General features: G+C 55.6%; 1 protein-coding gene across 3 annotated transcripts in view; it reads left to right on the forward strand.

Moving 5' to 3' along the window:
• PALD1 (phosphatase domain containing paladin 1) overlaps positions 1-15,040 on the forward strand; it is an 83,730-nt gene extending 68,690 nt beyond the window's left edge. For all 3 annotated transcript variants that reach the window (XM_070432913.1, XM_070432912.1, XM_070432914.1), the window contains exons 18-20: positions 3,284-3,424; positions 10,936-11,091; positions 13,248-15,040. In XM_070432913.1, coding sequence (XP_070289014.1) covers positions 3,284-3,424; positions 10,936-11,091; positions 13,248-13,400 — 450 coding nt within the window. In that variant the 3' untranslated portion in view covers positions 13,401-15,040. The remainder of the gene's footprint in view (positions 1-3,283; positions 3,425-10,935; positions 11,092-13,247) is intronic.
• The last annotated feature ends 3,125 nt before the right edge of the window (positions 15,041-18,165 follow it).

Consider the following 18,165-nt stretch of genomic DNA (forward strand, 5'->3'; position numbering starts at 1 on the left):
TGGCTCCTGCCTACCTGGCCAGCCTAGCCACGGGCCCCTCCCTGCTGGCCTGCCACTCTGGCTTCCATGTGGGTCCTCACACTCCAAGCTCTTTCAGCTTCCGGGCCTTTGCATATGCCGTTCCCTCACCCTGGCCCTCTTCTCTCTTCATTTTCACGGATGCTCTTCTTTTTATGTTTTTATTGTGGTAAAATATACATAGCATAAAATGTACCATGTTAACCATTTTTAAGTGCACAATTCTGTGGCATTAAGTATGTTCTCCTTGTTGCACTACTATCACCACCATCCAGAACTTTTTCATCATCCCAAACTGACTAACCATTCAACAGTCACTCCCCATTCCTCCCTCCCCCCAGTCCCTGGTAACCACTGTTCTATTTTCTGTCTCTGAATTTGATTATTCCACGTGCTGCATATGAGTAGAATCATTTATAATACAGCACTTAATAGTAAGTATTTGCCATTTTGTGTCGGTGTATTCCACCTAGGGTAATGTCTTCAAGTTCATTTATGTTGCGCATGTATTAGAATTTCCTTCCTTTTAAAGGCTGGCAAATACTCCATCGGATGCATATACCACATTTTGTTCATCCATCCACATTTGGCAGTTGTGGATAATGCTTCCGTGAGCATGGGCGTACCAATATCTGTTTGAGTCTGCTGTCAATTCCACAAGTGGAATTGCTGGGCCATAGGGTAACTGTACGTTGAACTTCTGAGCACCTGCCATCCTGTTTTCCACAGTAGCTACACCATTTTACGTTCCCCCCTGCAGGACGCAAGGGTTCCAGTTTCTCCGCACCGTTGCTAACACTTCGTTTTCTGTTTTTTTATAACATCCATCCTAGCGAGTCTGGAATGGTATTGCATTGTGGTTTTGATTAGCATTTCTCTAAGAATTACTTATGTTGAGTGTCTTTCATGTGCTGTTTGGCCATTTGTTTATCTCCGTGGGGAAATGTCTGTCACGTGCTTGGCCTGTTTTTGATTTGAGCTGTTTCGTTGTTGAGCTGTAGGAATTCTTTTTATGTTCTGGATATCAATCCCTCACCGGCTATGTGACTTGTAAGTGTTTTCTTCCATTCTGTGGATTGCCTTTTTACACTGTTGATAGTGTCCTTTTTTGCAAAAGTTTTAGAATTTAATGTTCAGTTTGTCTATCTTTTCTTTTGTTGCCTCATGTTCATGTTGTCACATTCAGGAGGTCACTGTCAAATGCAGTGTCGTGAAGATATTCCTCTGATGTGTTCTAAAAGTTTTATAGTTTAGCTCTTATATTTAGGTCTTGGATCCATTTTGAGTTAATTTTTGTATGTGGTGAAGGTGGGGGTTCGAGTTCATTCCTTGGCATGTGGACACTCAGTTTTCCCAGCACCATTTCTTGAAAAGAATGTCCTTTCCCCACCGAGTGGCCTTGCCTCCTGGTCAAAAATCACTTGATTGTATCTGTGAGAGTTTATTTCTAAGTCGAATCCTTCGTCTTCCTGTCAGTCAAATGTGATCTCTTTTCACTCACTCCCGGCGTTTTGCTAGGAGCCGTGTGCACTCTCTTCTTCGCCCTTTACAGCCCCAAGAGTGAGTGCCCTTGCTGCTCTCAGTTGACAGGTGAGAAAACTGAGGCACAGGGAGCTGAGCTCATCACCCTGGACCAGTGGTCGGCAAACTCATTAGTCAATGGAGCCAAATACCAACAGTACAACGACTGAAATTTCTTTTGAGAGCCAAGTTTTTTAAACTTAAACTATATAGGAAGGTACACTGTTATTAACTTAATTAGGGTACTCCTAAGGCTCAGGAAGAGCCACACTCAAGGGGCCAAAGAGCCGCATGTGGCTCTCGAGCCGCAGTTTGCCGACCACGGCCTTAGACCATATCAGAGAGGTGGTGGGGCTGGGGCACAAGCCAGGGAGTGGACGTCAGAGCCTGTGTTCCAAAGTTATTTGACCTGAAGATGCCCCTAATCCCCATCCTCACTCATCCCAAGACATTCCCCTGTCTAGACCAGCTTTCTTTGCAATGAGTTTGGGCCTATCGAGCCCACAGTCTGGCAGGGAGCATCAAATATTATGTGAAGAGGGCTGGAATAGGCATTGGTTCTGAGGGCCGAGGGCGCAACCTGGGGAGCCCAGGAGGGCTTCGTGGAGGAGGTGACATTTGAGTACATTTTAGAAAGATGAGTGAGTTCGTGGATGAGGAGGGTTAGTATGCAGAGGAGATCAAGTGTGCAAAAGAGGGAGTCTGGAAAGGACAGGAGCTGTTTAAGGCTGTGATTGGCAAGAATGAAGGAACTAGGGCTGAGGTGGGAGGACCTAGATTGTGAGGACTCTGAAGGGCTACACTCAGTGTTTGACCTTGACCTTGAGGCTAGCAGGGAGGCAGAGGAGGTCGTGCTCATTGGGTGTGGGTGGGGGTGAGTTGTGTGGAGGAGGGAGTGGAGAGGAGAGGCAGGGCCTGAGTGAGGAAGGGCTGTGGGGCCAGCAGGAGAAGCTCAGTTCTCATTGGTAGGTCTTGGCAAGGAAGGCACCCAGGATGAGCTTGGGTTTCTGGCTGGTGGTGGTGATAGCCAAGGAGATGAAGTGTCCCTGGGGAGCAGCAATTTAGGGGAGAGGCCAGGAGTTCCCTTCATGGAGTTTGAAAACACTGCAGCTTTCTCCCACTTATATTCTCACAGGCACTCTCTGGCTCCCAGAGAGGGGGCGGGGCTGCCACCATGGGATGAGAGGTGATGGAGACCTGGGTTGGTGCTGGCAGTGGGGTTGCCTGATCGACAGAGCTGCCGGGGGGATGACCTGGTGGAAGAGCCCTGCCCTCCAGAGGGGCCCTCACAGGCCTGTTTCCCAGGAGTGAAGGGGGGCTGACATCAGATGAGTGGGATCCAGGCTGGGTTCCCCGTAGCTGGGTGCCCCCGAAATGCCTGTGGCCCCTGCAGGGTGTGAGCAGAGCCAGCTGGGCCCCAACATAGGCTCGTCGCATGCATCACCTGCTCTACCCACCCCACCAGCCTGCGCACACAGCTTTCTGTTTTGTAAATAAGAGTCTGGAGAAGGTTTTTTTGAAGCAAGGTTTCTACTGCTTAGGAAAGCAAGCACCTTGGGAGCCCTGGCCTCAGAGGTATCCAGGAGCCCTTGTCCCCAGCCCCACCTGAGAACTGGGGTCAGGGCCTGGGCCTCGAGGCCAGGTGGCCCTGGTGTGGGTTGAGCCTGTTGTTGAGGGTGAGCCTCCCCCCCCGCCCCCCGGCACCTTGGTCTTCTCTCTGCTCAGCCCCCCTCCTCTGGTGCAGGTAGTGATGAAGGTGGTGCAGCTGCTGCCGGATGGGCACCGTGTGAAGAAGGAGGTGGACGCAGCGCTGGACATAGTCAGCGAGACCATGACGCCCATGCACTACCACCTGCGGGAAATCATCATCTGCACCTACCGCCAGGTGAGCCCGCCTGAGCCTGTGCACGGCCCAGGATGTGGCCGCTGTGGGCGTGAGGTGGTGAGGCGACCCTGGGGACCCTCGTGGGCTCTCTCGGTCACACCACCACCTGCTGGAAACAGAGGTGACCCCTGAAATGGAAACACGCCGGCCCCAACAACCCCCAGTTTGATTCTGGAACACCTGGTGGAGTGTGTGCAGGGGAGCAGGTCCGAGGGCTCTACAGCTGCCCCTTCCTGGCCCAGCAGCCAACCAAACTGATGGGACCAGAGGAGCACAGAATTAGGCCGCTTCCGAGGCCCCAGCTAGATTGGTCTCTTGTTCCTTTTGGGTCTTCATAGTGGGATGGTATGTTGCCACTGGGTGGCAGCCACGCGCTAAGAGACAGCTCCTCTGGCTTTCAAAGGATACGGACAGGGCAGAGCACGGAAGCTTCCAGTTCTCTCTGTAGCTGGAAGCTCAAGGGGTTGAAAGGGATGCCTGGCCCTGCTTCAAGCATCAGAGGTCCCCCCCCCACCCCCTTCCTTAGGCATTCTAGGTATCTCACCCCACCTCACCTCCAAAGCTGACCACCCTTCCCTCCTCTGAGCTCTGCAGCCATGGGTGTCCATTGCGAGGCGCAGAGGGTGGAGCAGGGAGCACTGAGGGGAGAGAGGAGAGGTCCCACAGAGCTGGCCTGGAACAACCCCAGCGTAGTGAGAGCTGGGGGAGGCGCTTCTGGCCGGAGGGGCTGCGTGGGCAGAAGCCAGGAGGCTGAACGGCGCAAAGTACACGCAGAGGCAGTGGAGGTGCTGTGGTGCCGATGAACACAGTTGTGTTGGAAGCTCTCAGAGGTGATGTTGGACGGGTAAGGTGGCTCTAACGCTGTTGGCCGTAGAGAGGAAACAGTGCCGTGGTTGGGGCTATGTTTAGCAGTGGGTGCCCCTGCTGCCTTTGGATTGTGGAGTGTTTCAGTCTGGAGGCAGGAGGAGGAGCCGGTGGAGGGCCCTCCCCCCTCCCCACCGTGCCCATCAGCCCCTATTCCAAAGGCCAGGATGGTGCTGACCTTCGCCATGGGAGGCTGGTGGTGGTCCTGGCTGCCGGTGGTGGTACCGAAGCAAGATGTAGAGTTATTGCTCGGTGTGGCCACCAGGTGGCCCCGGCGAGCTGGTGTCCTGGCAAGGTTGAGGACACCAGGCCCTCTAAGAATGGGTCCCCTGCCTCAGTGAACGCCAGGGTCTCCTGGAGGCGCGTTAAAATGCGTGTTGCTGTACCCCACCTGGTCTTTGGTTCTGTGGGGCTGGGTGTCCAGCAGGCTCCCAGACGATGCTGGTGCTCCGGGTTAGGCACGGTTCTTGTCCATCTCGGGGGGGGGAAGCAGCTGGGATTTTTGCTGCATTGAATGTGTAAATCAGTTTGGGGAGTGTTGCCATCTGAACAACAGTCACTTTTCTGATTCATGAACGGAGATTTTTTTCTATTTATTTAGGTCTTCTTTAATGGCCTACATGTTTTATAGCTCCCAGAGTGTAAGTTTTACACTTCTTTTGTTAAATTTATTCCTGCTTTATTGTACTTATGCTTGTGGGGAGCCGGCACGGCCATACTCAGCCCCAGGGTGCCTTATGTGCCATGCCAGCTCAGCCTGGTTCAGTGACCCTGAGTGGGGGGGGGGTGGGGTGTGAAAGGATTGAGAAAAGACAGACAAGAGAATGAAAGCTGGGTCTCGGTAGGACGCTGCTCCCTGATGAGGAGCCAGCGCCCACAAGCCGTGTCTTTATTTTATAGCAGATGCCACGAGGCAAAGTAGGGGCATGATCACGTTGTTTACAGCATTCTCTTGAGTTTCAACCCTACTCAACTACATGCACCTGAACTCTAGCACAAGGCATGTGGGGCCAAATGTTTGGACCATAGGTTCAAGCTTACAACCAGAGCCGTTGGCTATGATTGTGCTGGGAGGGCCCTGCCCTCCAGCTGGGACTTGCACGTGGCAATGAGAGGACCCTGTCCTTTCATTAGTCCGAGGCTTGAACCTGGCCAAAACACTGTAGCCACGCCCCACATATGCTATTGTAAATAGAATTGCTTTCCTTATTTCATGTGTTAGTATGTTCATTGCTATGGTATAGAAATAGAATTGATAATTTGTATATTGATCAATCTTGCAACCTTGCTAAACGTGTTTATTAGTTCTAATACTTGTTTGTCTTAGTGAATTCCTTAGAATTTCCTATATACAAGATCATGTCATCTACAAATGTAGTTTTACTACTTTCTTTCCAATATGGGTGCCATTTGTTTATTTATTTATAAATATGTTTTTCTTGATGTTAGCGAGAGAGGAAGGGAGAGGGAGAGAGAGAGAGGAAAACATCAATGTGAGAGAAAAACCTCTGTTGACTGCCTCCTACACAACCCTTATTGGGGATCAAGCCCACCACCCGGCACATGCCCTGACTGGGAATCCAACCCGTGACCTTTCCCTGCATGGGATGATGCTCAATTAACTGAGCCACAGTGGCCGGGGCTGGGTGCCTTTTACTTAATTTTCTTGTCTAACTGCCCTGGCAAGATCTTCCAGTACAGTGTTGAGCAGAAGTAGCGAGAGCAGACATCCTCGTTTTGTTCCTGATCTTTGAGAGAAAGCTTTTAGTCTTTCACTCTCAAGTATGACGCTAACTGTGGGTTTCTCTTAGACACCCATTCTTAGTTTGAGTGTTTTTGTCTTTTTAATCCTCACCAGAGGATATGTTTCATTGATTTTTAGAGCGAGGGGGAGAGGGAAACATCGATGTGAGAGAAACATCAGTTGACTGCCTCTTGTATGCTCCCTGACCTGGAGTTGAACCCACAACCTTTTGGTGCGTGGCCAGTGCTCCAACCAACTGAACCACCTGGCCAGGCCTTGAGTATTTTTTTCATGAGTAGATGTAAAATATTTTTAAAATACTTTTCTCTGTCTCTTGAGATAATTATATGGTTTTTGCCCTTTATTCTATTGCTATAGTGTATTATGTTAGTTGATTTTTGGATTTTAAACCAACCTAGCATTCCTGGGATAAATCCGACTTGGTCATGGCAAGTGATCTTTATATATTTTCTGCATTTGGTTTGTTGCAGAGTTTTCACGTCGGACTCATTAGAGATATTGACCTGTAGTTTGGTTTTTTTTCTTATGATGTCTTTGTTTGGTTGGTATTAGGATGGTACTGGTCTCATATCATGTAACCCTCTCACTTTCTGAGGTTGGGGGACTGAAGCAAAGAGAGGGTGTGAGGTCATCACAAGCATATAGTTAGCTTGGGCTGGCATAACGAAGTACCACAGACGGCATGGCCGAAACAACAGAATTCTACTTTCTCACAGTTCAGGAGGCTGAAAAGTCCAAGATCAAGGTCCTGGCTGACTCAGTTTCTAGTGAGGAGGACTCCTGGCTTGAGTACTGCTGCCTTCTCGCTATGTCCTCACGCGGCCTTTCCTAGGTGCGTGCATCTGATCAGAGAGAGGCGAAGGGGAGAGGGTGGGGATCTCTTCCTTTATGTTTTAAAATATATATATTTTTGATTTCAGAGAGGAAGGGAGAGGGAGAGAGAGAGAAACATCAATGAGAGAGAACCTTTGATCGGCTGCCTCCTGTACACACACAACTGGGGATGGAGCCTAAAACCCGGAAATCAAACCGGTGATCTCTATGTTCATGGGTTGACACTCAACCATTGGGCCACACTGGCCAGGCCTGTTCCTTCCATTTTTGCATTTGAGGAAGGGAGACCCTTGGGCATGCCAAGAACACACAGCTAGTGGGTGACAGGAGGAGAGTGAGCCGCCAGACCCCGACCCCCCAGACGAGGCTCTCTTCACCTGCCACACTGCCTCCCCAGGGAGCGGATTAGAGTCTGATGATCAGATCTGGATGGAACATGCTCACCCAGCGCACAGTATGTAGTGGGCCCTGGACACGTCGGGCCCACAGGGGTGCCGGGCAGACTGCAGGTTGGAGAGGCCGGAAATGCCAGTGCCCTGGCCACCATTACTGGGCCCCTTCTATTTCAGGGCTCGATCCCAGTGGACAAGGAGGTCTTGCCCGCTGCACCACAGCTAATGACAGCCTGGCCTGCCAGGCCATTTAAAAACAGCTCCACTATTTTTACTGGCAGGAGGTGGCTGGCCTGTCCTCCCCGGGCAGTGCCAACACGGGTGATTTTCAGGAAACCAGGGCCTCGATAGGAAGACGGGTCATTCCTCAAATCACAGACTTCGATGGGGCAGGATGTGCCCACGGAACCTTCCGGGGAGTGTCAGGCGCCACCTACAGCCCATGGTCTGAATTTAGAGATAATTCTACCCTGCCTTGCCAGTGGGCTCAGCAGGAATCACTCGGCCTCTCCACCATGACTACTGTGCAGACCCGACCCTCCGTGGGGTCTCGGCCGCAGGCGCGTCCCCGTGGCAGCGGGGGTGCCGAGAGGACGGCTGGTGTGGCCTGTCCGGGAGCCAGGCCGGAGCTGAGGACATTTCTTCTCAGCTGTTGCATTGGAAGGAGTTTACAGTGGCTTTGCCTGGTGGGACCACTGGTGATTTCCTTTCCTTCTAAGGAAATGGTTTTAAAGGGGCCCCAGGCCTCTGGATGGAGTTTGGGAAGCAGCATAGGGGATGGGTGAAGCCCCGTGCGTGCAGCCTGTGGTACCCGTCCATAGCCGAGAAGAGCTGCACTGTGCTGGCCGCAGCTTGTATTTAGGTCAAATCCTTTTATTTTCTGTCCACTGCCTAATTCTAAATAAAGTTGGTGGAGTGTTTAAAGCAGTGGTTCTCAACCTGTGGGTCGAGACCCCTTTGTCGGTCAAACGACCCTTTCACAGGGGTCGCCTAAATACATCCTACATATCAGATATTTACATGACGATTCATAACAGTAGCAACATTACAGTTATGAAGTAGCAACGAAAATAACTTTATGGTTGGGGGGTCATCACAACATGAGGAACTGTATTAAAGGGTCGCGGCATTAGGAAGGTTGAGAACTACTGATTTAAAGCAATAAGCATCCTGATCTGTCTCCCAACCCCACCCAGCAGCAACCCTGGGGCGATTCCCAACCTCAGATCCACCAGAAGCCTTCACTACCCCTTTGTCTGAGGGTCCGGCTCGGCCTGGCCCCTGGGTGCGGCCTCCATCCTCCCCCTCCCCCGCTGCTGCGAGCTCCTCCTTGTCTGCCTGGAGAGACCTCCCTCTTTGACACCTTTCCTCCCCCTCACAGGGCACCTTTCTGCCCCCTTTCTCCTAACCCACCTCAAGCATCACTTCCTCTTTGGTACCCTCCCCAGTCTAGCTGCCTGCCCTGCCTTGATCCCATGATCTGGCCTCTGGGTGCTTTGTACCTGTCTCCTGGCCCCCCTGCCCCCTCACCCCAACCACCACCACCCGCGTCTCTGAGGGCAGGGCCTGTGCCTGTGTGCCATTGCCCTGCCTCCTGTTCCATGAACGAGTGGACCTGTGGGGTTCTCCATGGCTCCAGGTGCTTCCTCGTACCTTACTTGCCTGAGCAACCCCACCTCCTGGGGGCGCTGAGAGTTTAAAGGGCAGAACCAGGCCCAGAACCCAGCTCATGTCTCCTAGGGAGTCAGAGCCCTGGCTGTCCTGGGCCCTGTCCCTGCCCACCTTTCACCCTGGCCCATCCCCAAGGCCTGTGGATAGAGGGTCAGTCACCGTCCACTCACGCAGCCCGGGAGCTAAGACGGCAGAGGTACAAAGGCTGAGTTCTCTAAGGCAGAAGTGGGAGGTGGGGGGCCACAGGCCCCCAAAGCAGGCCCCCGGTAGCTCCTGGTTTGTAGGACTGTGGCTGACTCATGTCTGGCGGCGGAGGGCACCTGGGAACCTTCCTGCAGCAGCTGGAGGCTGACCCGGAGGCTGCAGTGTGCGTGTGTGTGTGTGTGTGTGTGTGTGTGCACGGACAGGCTCCTGGCTGTGGCCCAGTGGATGGGGGACTGTCTTTTCTGGTCCCGGAGGCCTGGGCTGGCTGTGCCCTCCCACCGATGTGCCAGGAGCCCGAGGGAACGGCCCCGGCGCCTCATCCTCTTCCTGGAGCGGAGATGGCTGCTGTGGGCCCTGGGTGGAGACTGGGGGCCGGTGCAGAGAGGTCTGGTGGTGTCTTCAGGGTAGGCAGCAGCCTGTGGTGGGGGGAGGACACAGGCAGGAGTGGGCAGAGACCCTGCAGGGAGAGCGGGGCTGGCCCTGGCTGGCCGCTGACCCCTGCACGGAGAAGAACCTTGAGAGGCCCCTGCCTCCTGCATTCACCCCCCAGGCGTCTTCTGTTAACAGGTCCCACCCCGAAACCTTCATGCGCCCAGAGCTAGGGCCACGGTGCTCCCTCTGAGCAGCTGAGGGAGGGGAGGGGTCCAGGCTGTGTCCACAGTCAGGGCCTCGAGAGCTTCGCCTTGCTGACCACTGTCCGGGCCACTGATCAGAGACCTGATGAGGGAAGGGCCTGAACGGAGTGTTCCCATGGCAGCCTGTCCTTGTCTGGTTGCCCTCAGAACCGTGGTTATACTTTCAGTGAGGAAGTGGGGGTGGAGGGAGGCCAGGTGACCTGTCCACACCTCCCCGGTAGGAAGTGGGATCCGGACGCCCTGGGCCTTGCTGTCTGAATCCCTTCCTCCCAGCTCCACCCAGTGCTGCGGGCAGTTGAGGATGTGAATGTGTGTGTGTATGTGTGTGCATGTGTGTGTGTGTGCGTGCGCTCAGGAGGTTTGTGTGGTGAGTATCTGTATGGTGTGAGTGTACATGGTGTGTGTGAGAGGGCATGAGTGGCTGTGTGGGGTGTATGTGGTATGCGTGTATATGTGTATCTGCATAGTGTGTGTATGGTATGGTATGTGTGGGGTGTGAGTGAGTGTGTTGGTGCATGTGGGGTGTGTATGTGTGTGGTATGTGTGTGTGATGTGTGTATGTGATATTAGTGAGTGTGTGTGGTGTGTGTATGTGTGTGTGTGGGGGTGTGGTGTGTGTATGTGAATGGTGTGAGTGAGTGTGTGGTATGTATGTGTGTGGTGTGAGTTAGTGTGTGGTGTGTGTGGTGTGTGTATGCGTGTGGTGAGTGAGGGTGTGGGTTGTGTGGTGTGAGTGTGTGGTGTGTGTATATGTGTGGTGTGGGTGTGTGTGTATGTGTGGTGTGGGTGTGTGTGTATGTGTGGTGTGTGTGGTGTGAATGTATGGTGTGAGTGAATGGTGTGATGTGAGTGTGGTGTGAGTGTGGGGTGAGTGTGTGGTGTGAGTGGTGTGGTGTGAGTGTGTGGTGTGAGTGTGTGGTGTGAGTGTGGGGGTATGTGTGGTATGAGTGTGGTGTGTGTGGTGTGAGTGGTGTGAGTGTGGTGTGAGTGTGTGGTGTGAGTGTGGGGGTATGTGTGGTATGAGTGTGGTGTGTGTGGTGTGAGTGGTGTGAGTATGTGGTGTGAGTGTGTGGTGTGAGTGAGTGTGGGGGCACGTATGTTGGGTGGGGAGGCCCCCTGCTGACTCCCGCCCGGCGCCCTCTGCAGGTGAAGGCAGCCAAATCGGAGCAGGAGGCCCGGAGGCTGCAGCTGCGGAGCCTGCAGTACCTGGAGCGCTACGTCTACCTGGTGCTCTTCAACGCTTACCTCCACCTGGAGAAGGCGGACTCCTGGCCGAGGCCGTTCAGCACCTGGATGCGGGAGGTAAGAGAGGCGGGAGGCGAGGCTGCCTGGAGAGGCCCCTGTGGGCGGGAAGCCTTCTCACCTCTCACTCTTCTCTTTGGCTGAGATTTTGTCTCATTTGACCTGGGGTCGCCAGCATGGTGTCTGCGCTTGGCAGGCAGTAAGTTTGACGAGTGGATGAAGGATGGCTGAATGCATGAGGCGGCGGGAGGGGACCAGGCGTGTGGGTCAGGCAGGGCCCCTGCTCTGCGTGTCCCCAAGGCCAGCCTTGCCTGGCCTCTTCATGCCCAGTATGTGCTCAGCCCTCACCCACTCTGCAAAGGGCAAGATGCATGGCGGCCCAGCCCCTGCCACCTTCCAGTGTGACGCTGGGCAAGTTAATTAGCCCCGTTAATTTGCTGCCTTCAACATGAAAATGGACATACAGCCAAAACCGGTTTGGCTCAGTGGATAGAGCGTCGGCCTGCGGACTGAGGGGTCCCGGGTTCGATTCCGGTCAAGGGCATGTACCTGGGTTGCGCGCACACCCCCAGTGGGAGATGTGCAGGAGGCAGCCGGTCGATGTTTCTCTCTCATCGATGTTTCTAACTCTCTATCCCTCTCTCTTCCTCTCTGTAAAAAATCAATAAAATATATTAAAAAAAAAAAAGAAAATGGACATACATTGCTACTGTTGGCTCCACCTCAGAAGGGCGTGGTGAGGGCTCCGTGAGACACACGGTTCCCTCTGCCAGGCGCTGTGTGACAGGTGACTTACAAGGCGACTGTTGCCCTCCCATCTGCGAGGAGGGGCTGAGCACAGACAGGTTACGGACCTGGGTCACAATCAGCATTGGAGCCAGCCTTTGGCCCAGGACACCGCCCTCAGGGCCCACCTCTCGGCTTGGCCTCCAGCCCTTCCTGGTTCCTCCTCTGGTTCAGCTGGTGCTGGAGGCAGAGCTGCCACCTCGTTACCTCTAGGTCAGGGGGTGGCCTCCTCCCTCCTCGGCAGTGCGGCCTGTAATTGCCCCTCCACCGGGGCGCTGGCCCTCCTGATCTCACCGCCTGTCCTGGCGGTTCTGATCTGGATCGAGTCTGCGCTAGCCCCAGAGGGCAGGCAGGTGGGACAGCAAGAGGCTGGGACCCCAGCCAGAGTGGACATCGGCAGGGCACGGGCTGGGGTCAGAGGTGTGAGGGATCGGGGGCAGGGCGGCCACGCAGTGCCGTGGCAGGAATGGTGGTTGCTGGGCCATGTGCTGGAGGAAAGGCCTTGGGTGTGGCCCTCGTGTGTTGAGTCAGGAGACCTGATGGGTGTGCGTCACTCCAAGGCCATGTTGGGCCCCTCTGAGCGGGCCCGGGCTCAGCTTCCTCTCTGAGCCCCTGGGTAGGGTGGAGGTGGTGGGGGGCCCAGGACACTTCTGCTTGGGTTTTGCTTGGAGATTGAGGGGAGTTGGGGGCTGGGAGGAGCTTCATCCCCCTGTGCTGAGCCTGGGTGTTGGGTGATGGGGGAGGTCAGGGAAGGAGAGAACTGTGGGTCCAGTTAGGAGCGTGGGGTTCTAGCCTCAGGGTCCCTGTCTCCTGGGGATAAAGGGCAGGTGGGGGTGAGGGTTACTTGGGGACCTTTGTTCTGAGTGGACCTTGCTCTTCCCCACCCCCAGGATGATGGGGTGAGAAGGAGGCTCCTTGTGAGAGGGTTTGGGCACGGGGCAGCAGAGGGTGGAGGGTGTCCAGGGAGGCCCACAGCCGGAACTCAGAGCCAGAGGCTCTTGCTGGCTCCGGGGTTCACGCCGTCTTCCTCAGCGCCCCCTGCAGGCCCAGCTGAGTGCTCGCTGCCTCGCTCCCGACGGTCCCTGTGGGAGCAGCAGGCTTGGTCTCCTGCACTGCTAACCGCCTGCCTGGCTGCCTGCCGAGCGCTGGCGGTGCTTACGTAGTCCTCCACGGCGCTCCCGGCAGGTGGAGCCTGCTCTCCCCACTGTGAGGAAAGTGAATCTCAGAGCGATTAATGGTCAAAATGCAAACTTGTGCAGTTCGCTGGGACCCCAGCCAGAGTGCTGAGCTGGTAGGAGGCAGCCCTGGGCCTCACACTCGGCCATGTGCTCCGGAGCCCAGAGCGGGAAGGAAGGCACGAAGGGGCAGGGGACCCGAATGACACCCTCCCTCCCCTGGGATGCAGCCCCATCTCTTTCTGTCCTCTCCAGGTGGCGTCGAAGGCTGGGGTCTACGAGATCCTCAATCAGCTGGGCTTCCCCGAGCTCCAGGGCACGGAGGACCAGCCCTTCTCCAGGCTGCGCTGCCGGTGGCAGGAGCAGAGCCACAGCCTGGAGCCCTTCGCCGCCGGAGACTTCCTGTAGGACGGGTTCCCCTGCCCCGTCCCCTCCCGCAGGGCCCCACGAAGGCTGGCGGTGCCCTCGCTGAAGTGGCCCTGAGCTGACAGTTCCCCAGCTTCCCAGAGAGCCTGCGGCTGGGTTGGGACCCCTTTTTTGAAAGGGCTTTTCATAGGACAGTTAGCACGCAGTCATACCTGTGCATGACAGCGTGAGAGCAGCCCCCAGGAGGGCCCAGTGCGGGCCTTGCAGCCCTCCAAGCAGCTCACTCCCCAAGTTGCCAAACAAAGATACTGGCCACGGCCACTGCCATCCTCTCCCCTCCCCTCCGCAGCAGGTCTGGCGGCCCCTGCGCAGAGCAGCCGGCCAGTGCGGGTTTCCTCTTTCATTCCTTCCCTGCTCTCCCTCTTGGCTTCCCCTCTTTAGCCTCCTGGCACTGCCCTCGGGGCCCCTGGCTCCCTGGGAGGTGGACAGCACTCTGGGGGGCTTTGTGACTTTAAAGGCAGCTTTAGTTTTCTTGCCTCTCGTGCCCGTCTCCAACCTGGAGACTTCAAGCAGTACAACCCCATGGCGTGGTGGGTGCCGCAGAGGCCTCGGCCCCTCCTGCCGCCCCCCCCCCCCCCCAGGGGGCTGGCAGGACTGTGGAGTTTTCTAAGGAGCCGGAAACACCAGGGAGTCCCTCTCAGGGGAAGAAAGAGCTTCCAGGAGATGGAGCAGCCCCATGGAAGAAGCCAGCTCCATTTGCCTGGGAGCCCGGGTGGGAGGTGCTGAGTAAGCCAAGCCCCCAGCCTGGGTCCCTCTGCACCTCCTCCCGCCCCGCCAGCCCCAGCCGGCCCGTGCCCCGCCTGCTGCAGCAGGGACCCTCGGGTGCGGCGACTTGAGCGAGCAGTGGAGCGTGAGCGTGGGCTAAGGGTGGCCTGAGGGGTCCCCTGGATTGCAGACCATTCTTGCTGAGGACCACTGAGCTGCCTTCCGGTGGGAGCAGACGGGGCCAGGCACTGCTGACGTAGAGGGTCTGCTGTGTGCAGACAGCGGGAAGTTGCTCAGCAGAGGAGGGGAGGCAGGGGTGCTGAGCTGAGCCTTGCAGCTCTTCCCCTGGGGCCTGGGGCCTGTGGATACCCAGGGGCTGCCCAGTGGGGAGGCTGGGCACTGGCCTGCTCGTTGTGGCCAGCGGGGCCTCTCTGTGGTTGTGTATGTGCACTTCTATGGAAGAACAGGTGGTCGTGTCCCTGGTCATGGTATTTGAAAAGGGGAGAAGAGGCTGAAGTGGCTCATATCTACCTAGAATTGGAAAATATTTGACCATCTTGGCTGATTTCTTTTTGCAGAACTACTGTATGTCTGTTCACTACCTTTCCAGATTGGTTGTTTTTGTCTTTATTATTTCTGCATGTATTAAAAAGTTTTAGTTTCTTTGCAGACAAGGTCTAGGTGAGGGGTCAGAGATCAGGACTGAACGGGGAGGGAGCCTCTGTGTCCTCATGGTTGGCCCTGACTTTCAGCTGTGCTGGGACCACTTGCCGGTCACGTCACCGCGCTGCCTCGTCTTCCCATCTGCAAATGGGAGAAGAATACTTGCCTACCTACCTCACAGGGGTGTTGTGAGGATTCATTTGTGACTTTTTTTTGTACAGAGCTTTTGAGCATTAAAAACAGCTAAATGTGAAGTGCGCCTGGCTGCTGGTTTGTATTAATGCGGAGCAGGTGTTAGAGAACTGATGCCCGCGGGGGTCCCCGCTCCTCCAGCGCAAGGGCAAGTGGGTGGGGTGAGTGGAGAGCATCTACCCTGAGGGGTCCCCAATCTCAGAAAAGGTGGCTTTCTTCCTAGACATGCCTTTCCTTCTTTCACATTTCCAGTTGTGCCTTCCCATGTCACTCAGGATGCCCAGAGCTGTCATGCTGAGCCCTTCCTTGAAGAAAGCATCATCACAGGCGAATTCACACTAAAGTGTGAAGGACTGCTCTATCCAGGAAAATGAGACAAGGTGGACTTTCAGGGGCTATGAAGAAGGGTGGACCTCAGCCTCCATTTCCTCCCCCTACCAGGTTCTGCTGGGCCCCTTCAGGGGCCTGGATGCGTGAACATTTGCATTGGAAGTGGGTGTGTAAAGAGGCAGTGGGGGGAGTGAGGCAGAGAGAGCACTGACCCTGGCCTCTACCCAGACTCTTCCAGGATCAGGGGAACAAGGCCCTGTGGGATGTAGTTCTGAGGTCAGCTGGGGAGGTCAGAATGGAACTCGGCGCCCCCATGGAGCTGGAGTTGGTCATCTTTCCAGGCAGGGGGTGGCCCCCGGGGCTTATTTCATAGCACGTTATTTCCTATGGTGCTTCGTGTGGTTTCTGAATGCGAGTGTAGAGGTGTGAGCACCAGTGTGTGTGTGTGTGGTGTGTGTGTGTGTGTGGTGTGTGTGGCAGTTCTCACTTCTCTGCCCGGAATCAGGGGGTCTTGGTGGGGATGCACAGGAGTGGGTGGTGTGTCCCCCAAGCTCCCAGCCTGCGGAGGGCATGTAGCAGTGACAGGGACAGCACTGGCTCACATTGCAGTGGCTCCTCTGGTCAGTGGCATCCACAGCCTCTGACACACGAGTGACTTAGGACAGCGCCTGACCCCCCGCGAGCACCTCATCGGTCTCTCTGCCCTTGCTCAGCGGTCGTCCCCCACGGCTCACCCACACGACTTGTCTAAAAACCACACATCTTAACAAATGTGTGTACTCGTGTAACCCAAACCCCTCTCAAGATCTGCAGCCTTACCTGTGGGTCATGTTTCATGTCAATATATATAAACAACACCTCAAAGGACATCGTCAGGCACACATCTGTGTGTAGGTCTGGTTAGAACTCCTGGGACTGCATGTAACTGAGAGTGGCCCCAGCCACCTTACGCAAATAAAGGGGTTTTAAAAATGGTCAGTGGGAGGATCTCACGGGAGCCCTTGGGAGGGAGGCCACAGGGTCTGGGGCGACCAGAATCGGGAACTGGCCTGGAAGCCTCAGTGGCATCCACGAGCGTGCACTACTCTGACCCCTCGTGCACCGCACCGACCCCGCGTGCACCGCTCTGACCCCGAGTGCACCGCTCCGACCCCTCGTGCACCGCTCCTCTGACCCCTCGGGCACCGCTCCTCCGACCCCGCGTGCACCGATCCTCCGACCCCTCGGACACCGCTCCTCCGACCCCTCGGGCACTGCTCTGACCCTGCGTACACCGCTCCGACCCCTCGTGCACCGCTCCGACCCCGAGTGCACCGCTCTGACCCCTCTGCACTACTCTGACCCCTCGTGCACCGCTCTGACCCCTCGTGCACTGCTCCGACCCCTCGTGCACCGCTCCTCCAACCCCTCGTGCACCGCTCCGACCCTCGTGCACCGCTCCGACCCCGCGTGCACCGCTCCGACCCCTCGTGCACCGCTCCGACCCCTCGTGCACCGCTCCGACCCCTCGTGCACCGCTCCGACCCCGCGTGCACCGCTCTGACCCCTCGTGCACCGCTCTGACCCCGCGTGCACCGCTCCAACCCCGCGTGCACCGCTCTGACCCCTCGTGCAACCTGCTACAGAGAATGATTGACACAACCACCAGCTGCTGCTCCTTGGGATCTCAGATCCTGCTCCCCTCCAGCACTCTCTCCCCTCAGTCACCCCTTCAGACAGGGACTGAGCTCAGTGATTTCTGCCCATCCCTGTGCTCCTCCATCCGGCAGCTCCTGCAGGGCCTCCCGTCGGTCTGCCTCGAGGTCCCGAGAGCCACGGGCAGTGTGGGGCTCTTCCAAAGGCCCTTCTGCCACCGTCTGCTCCCTCCTTTACCCTCCCCAGAAGGCTCCCCAAATGCATCTCCTGCACATCGAATCCCACCTTGGTGTCTGCTGCTCTGAGGACCTGAGCAACACACCCTCACTCTTGCCTGGACCTCCCTGGGCGGCTGCCGGGCCCTTGCTGAGGAAGGGCAGCTGCCTCTGTCACTGCTTGGGAAAATGACCGCCCTGGTTTCCAGTTTCATACGTTACCGCCCTCCCCAGATGAAGTCATCTTTCCCCCTCTCGCCCTGTCCCCCATCTCAAGTGTGGGGCCGCCCATCCTGTGGACTGTGACCCTGTGGTGGGGGTGGGGAGGAGAGGACGGAGGGGGTTGTAGTGAGCTGAGTCGATACCCCCACACCTGCCTATGGCGGTGCCAGCCTGGTTAATTCCTGTAAAGGGCTCGCCCCTTGAAAAGTTTTTGAGATGCACCTTTATTTGTCCTGAAATGCCTGTTCAAATAGCAGTTACTGAGCGCGCTGCTTTCCAACGCCTGCCCGCACTGCCTCTTACATTTTAAAAAAGCTCTTGCCAATTTTGTGGTTCAGAACAGAATCTCATACTTATTTAATTTTATATTTCTTTTCAATGAGTAGTGGTGCTGAACTTTTTCCGTGTTTATTGGTCATTGATATTTTTCTCTTCTAGGTTGTCTGTGTCCTTTGCTGACTTTTTTTTTATTGACTTGTAAAGATGGGGACACTTTATTTCTCATCTACGTTGAATTGTCATTAGCTTTAAAATATCACCAGACACGTGCTCAGAGCCTGTCCCCTCCGAGCCTCCGTGCCTCAGTGTGTCCCGCAGCGGCCCTGCTGCCAGACCAATAATAACCTTTGCTTGTTTTCCTATGTTCTCTAGGAGAACGTAGGAAAAATATCCTTGAGCAACCATTTGGTGGGAATGGGGAAATGGGTATTTCCCACATTAGAGCCTCTCCCACACCTGGGCACACGTGTGATCCCATTCCCCTTGACCTCAGAACTACATCCCAC

This window comes from Myotis yumanensis, unplaced genomic scaffold (genome assembly GCF_028538775.1).
Source record: "Myotis yumanensis isolate MYYU_CA2020_CCGP unplaced genomic scaffold, mMyoYum1.0.hap1 SCAF_13, whole genome shotgun sequence".
Lineage (NCBI taxonomy): Eukaryota > Metazoa > Chordata > Mammalia > Chiroptera > Vespertilionidae > Myotis > Myotis yumanensis.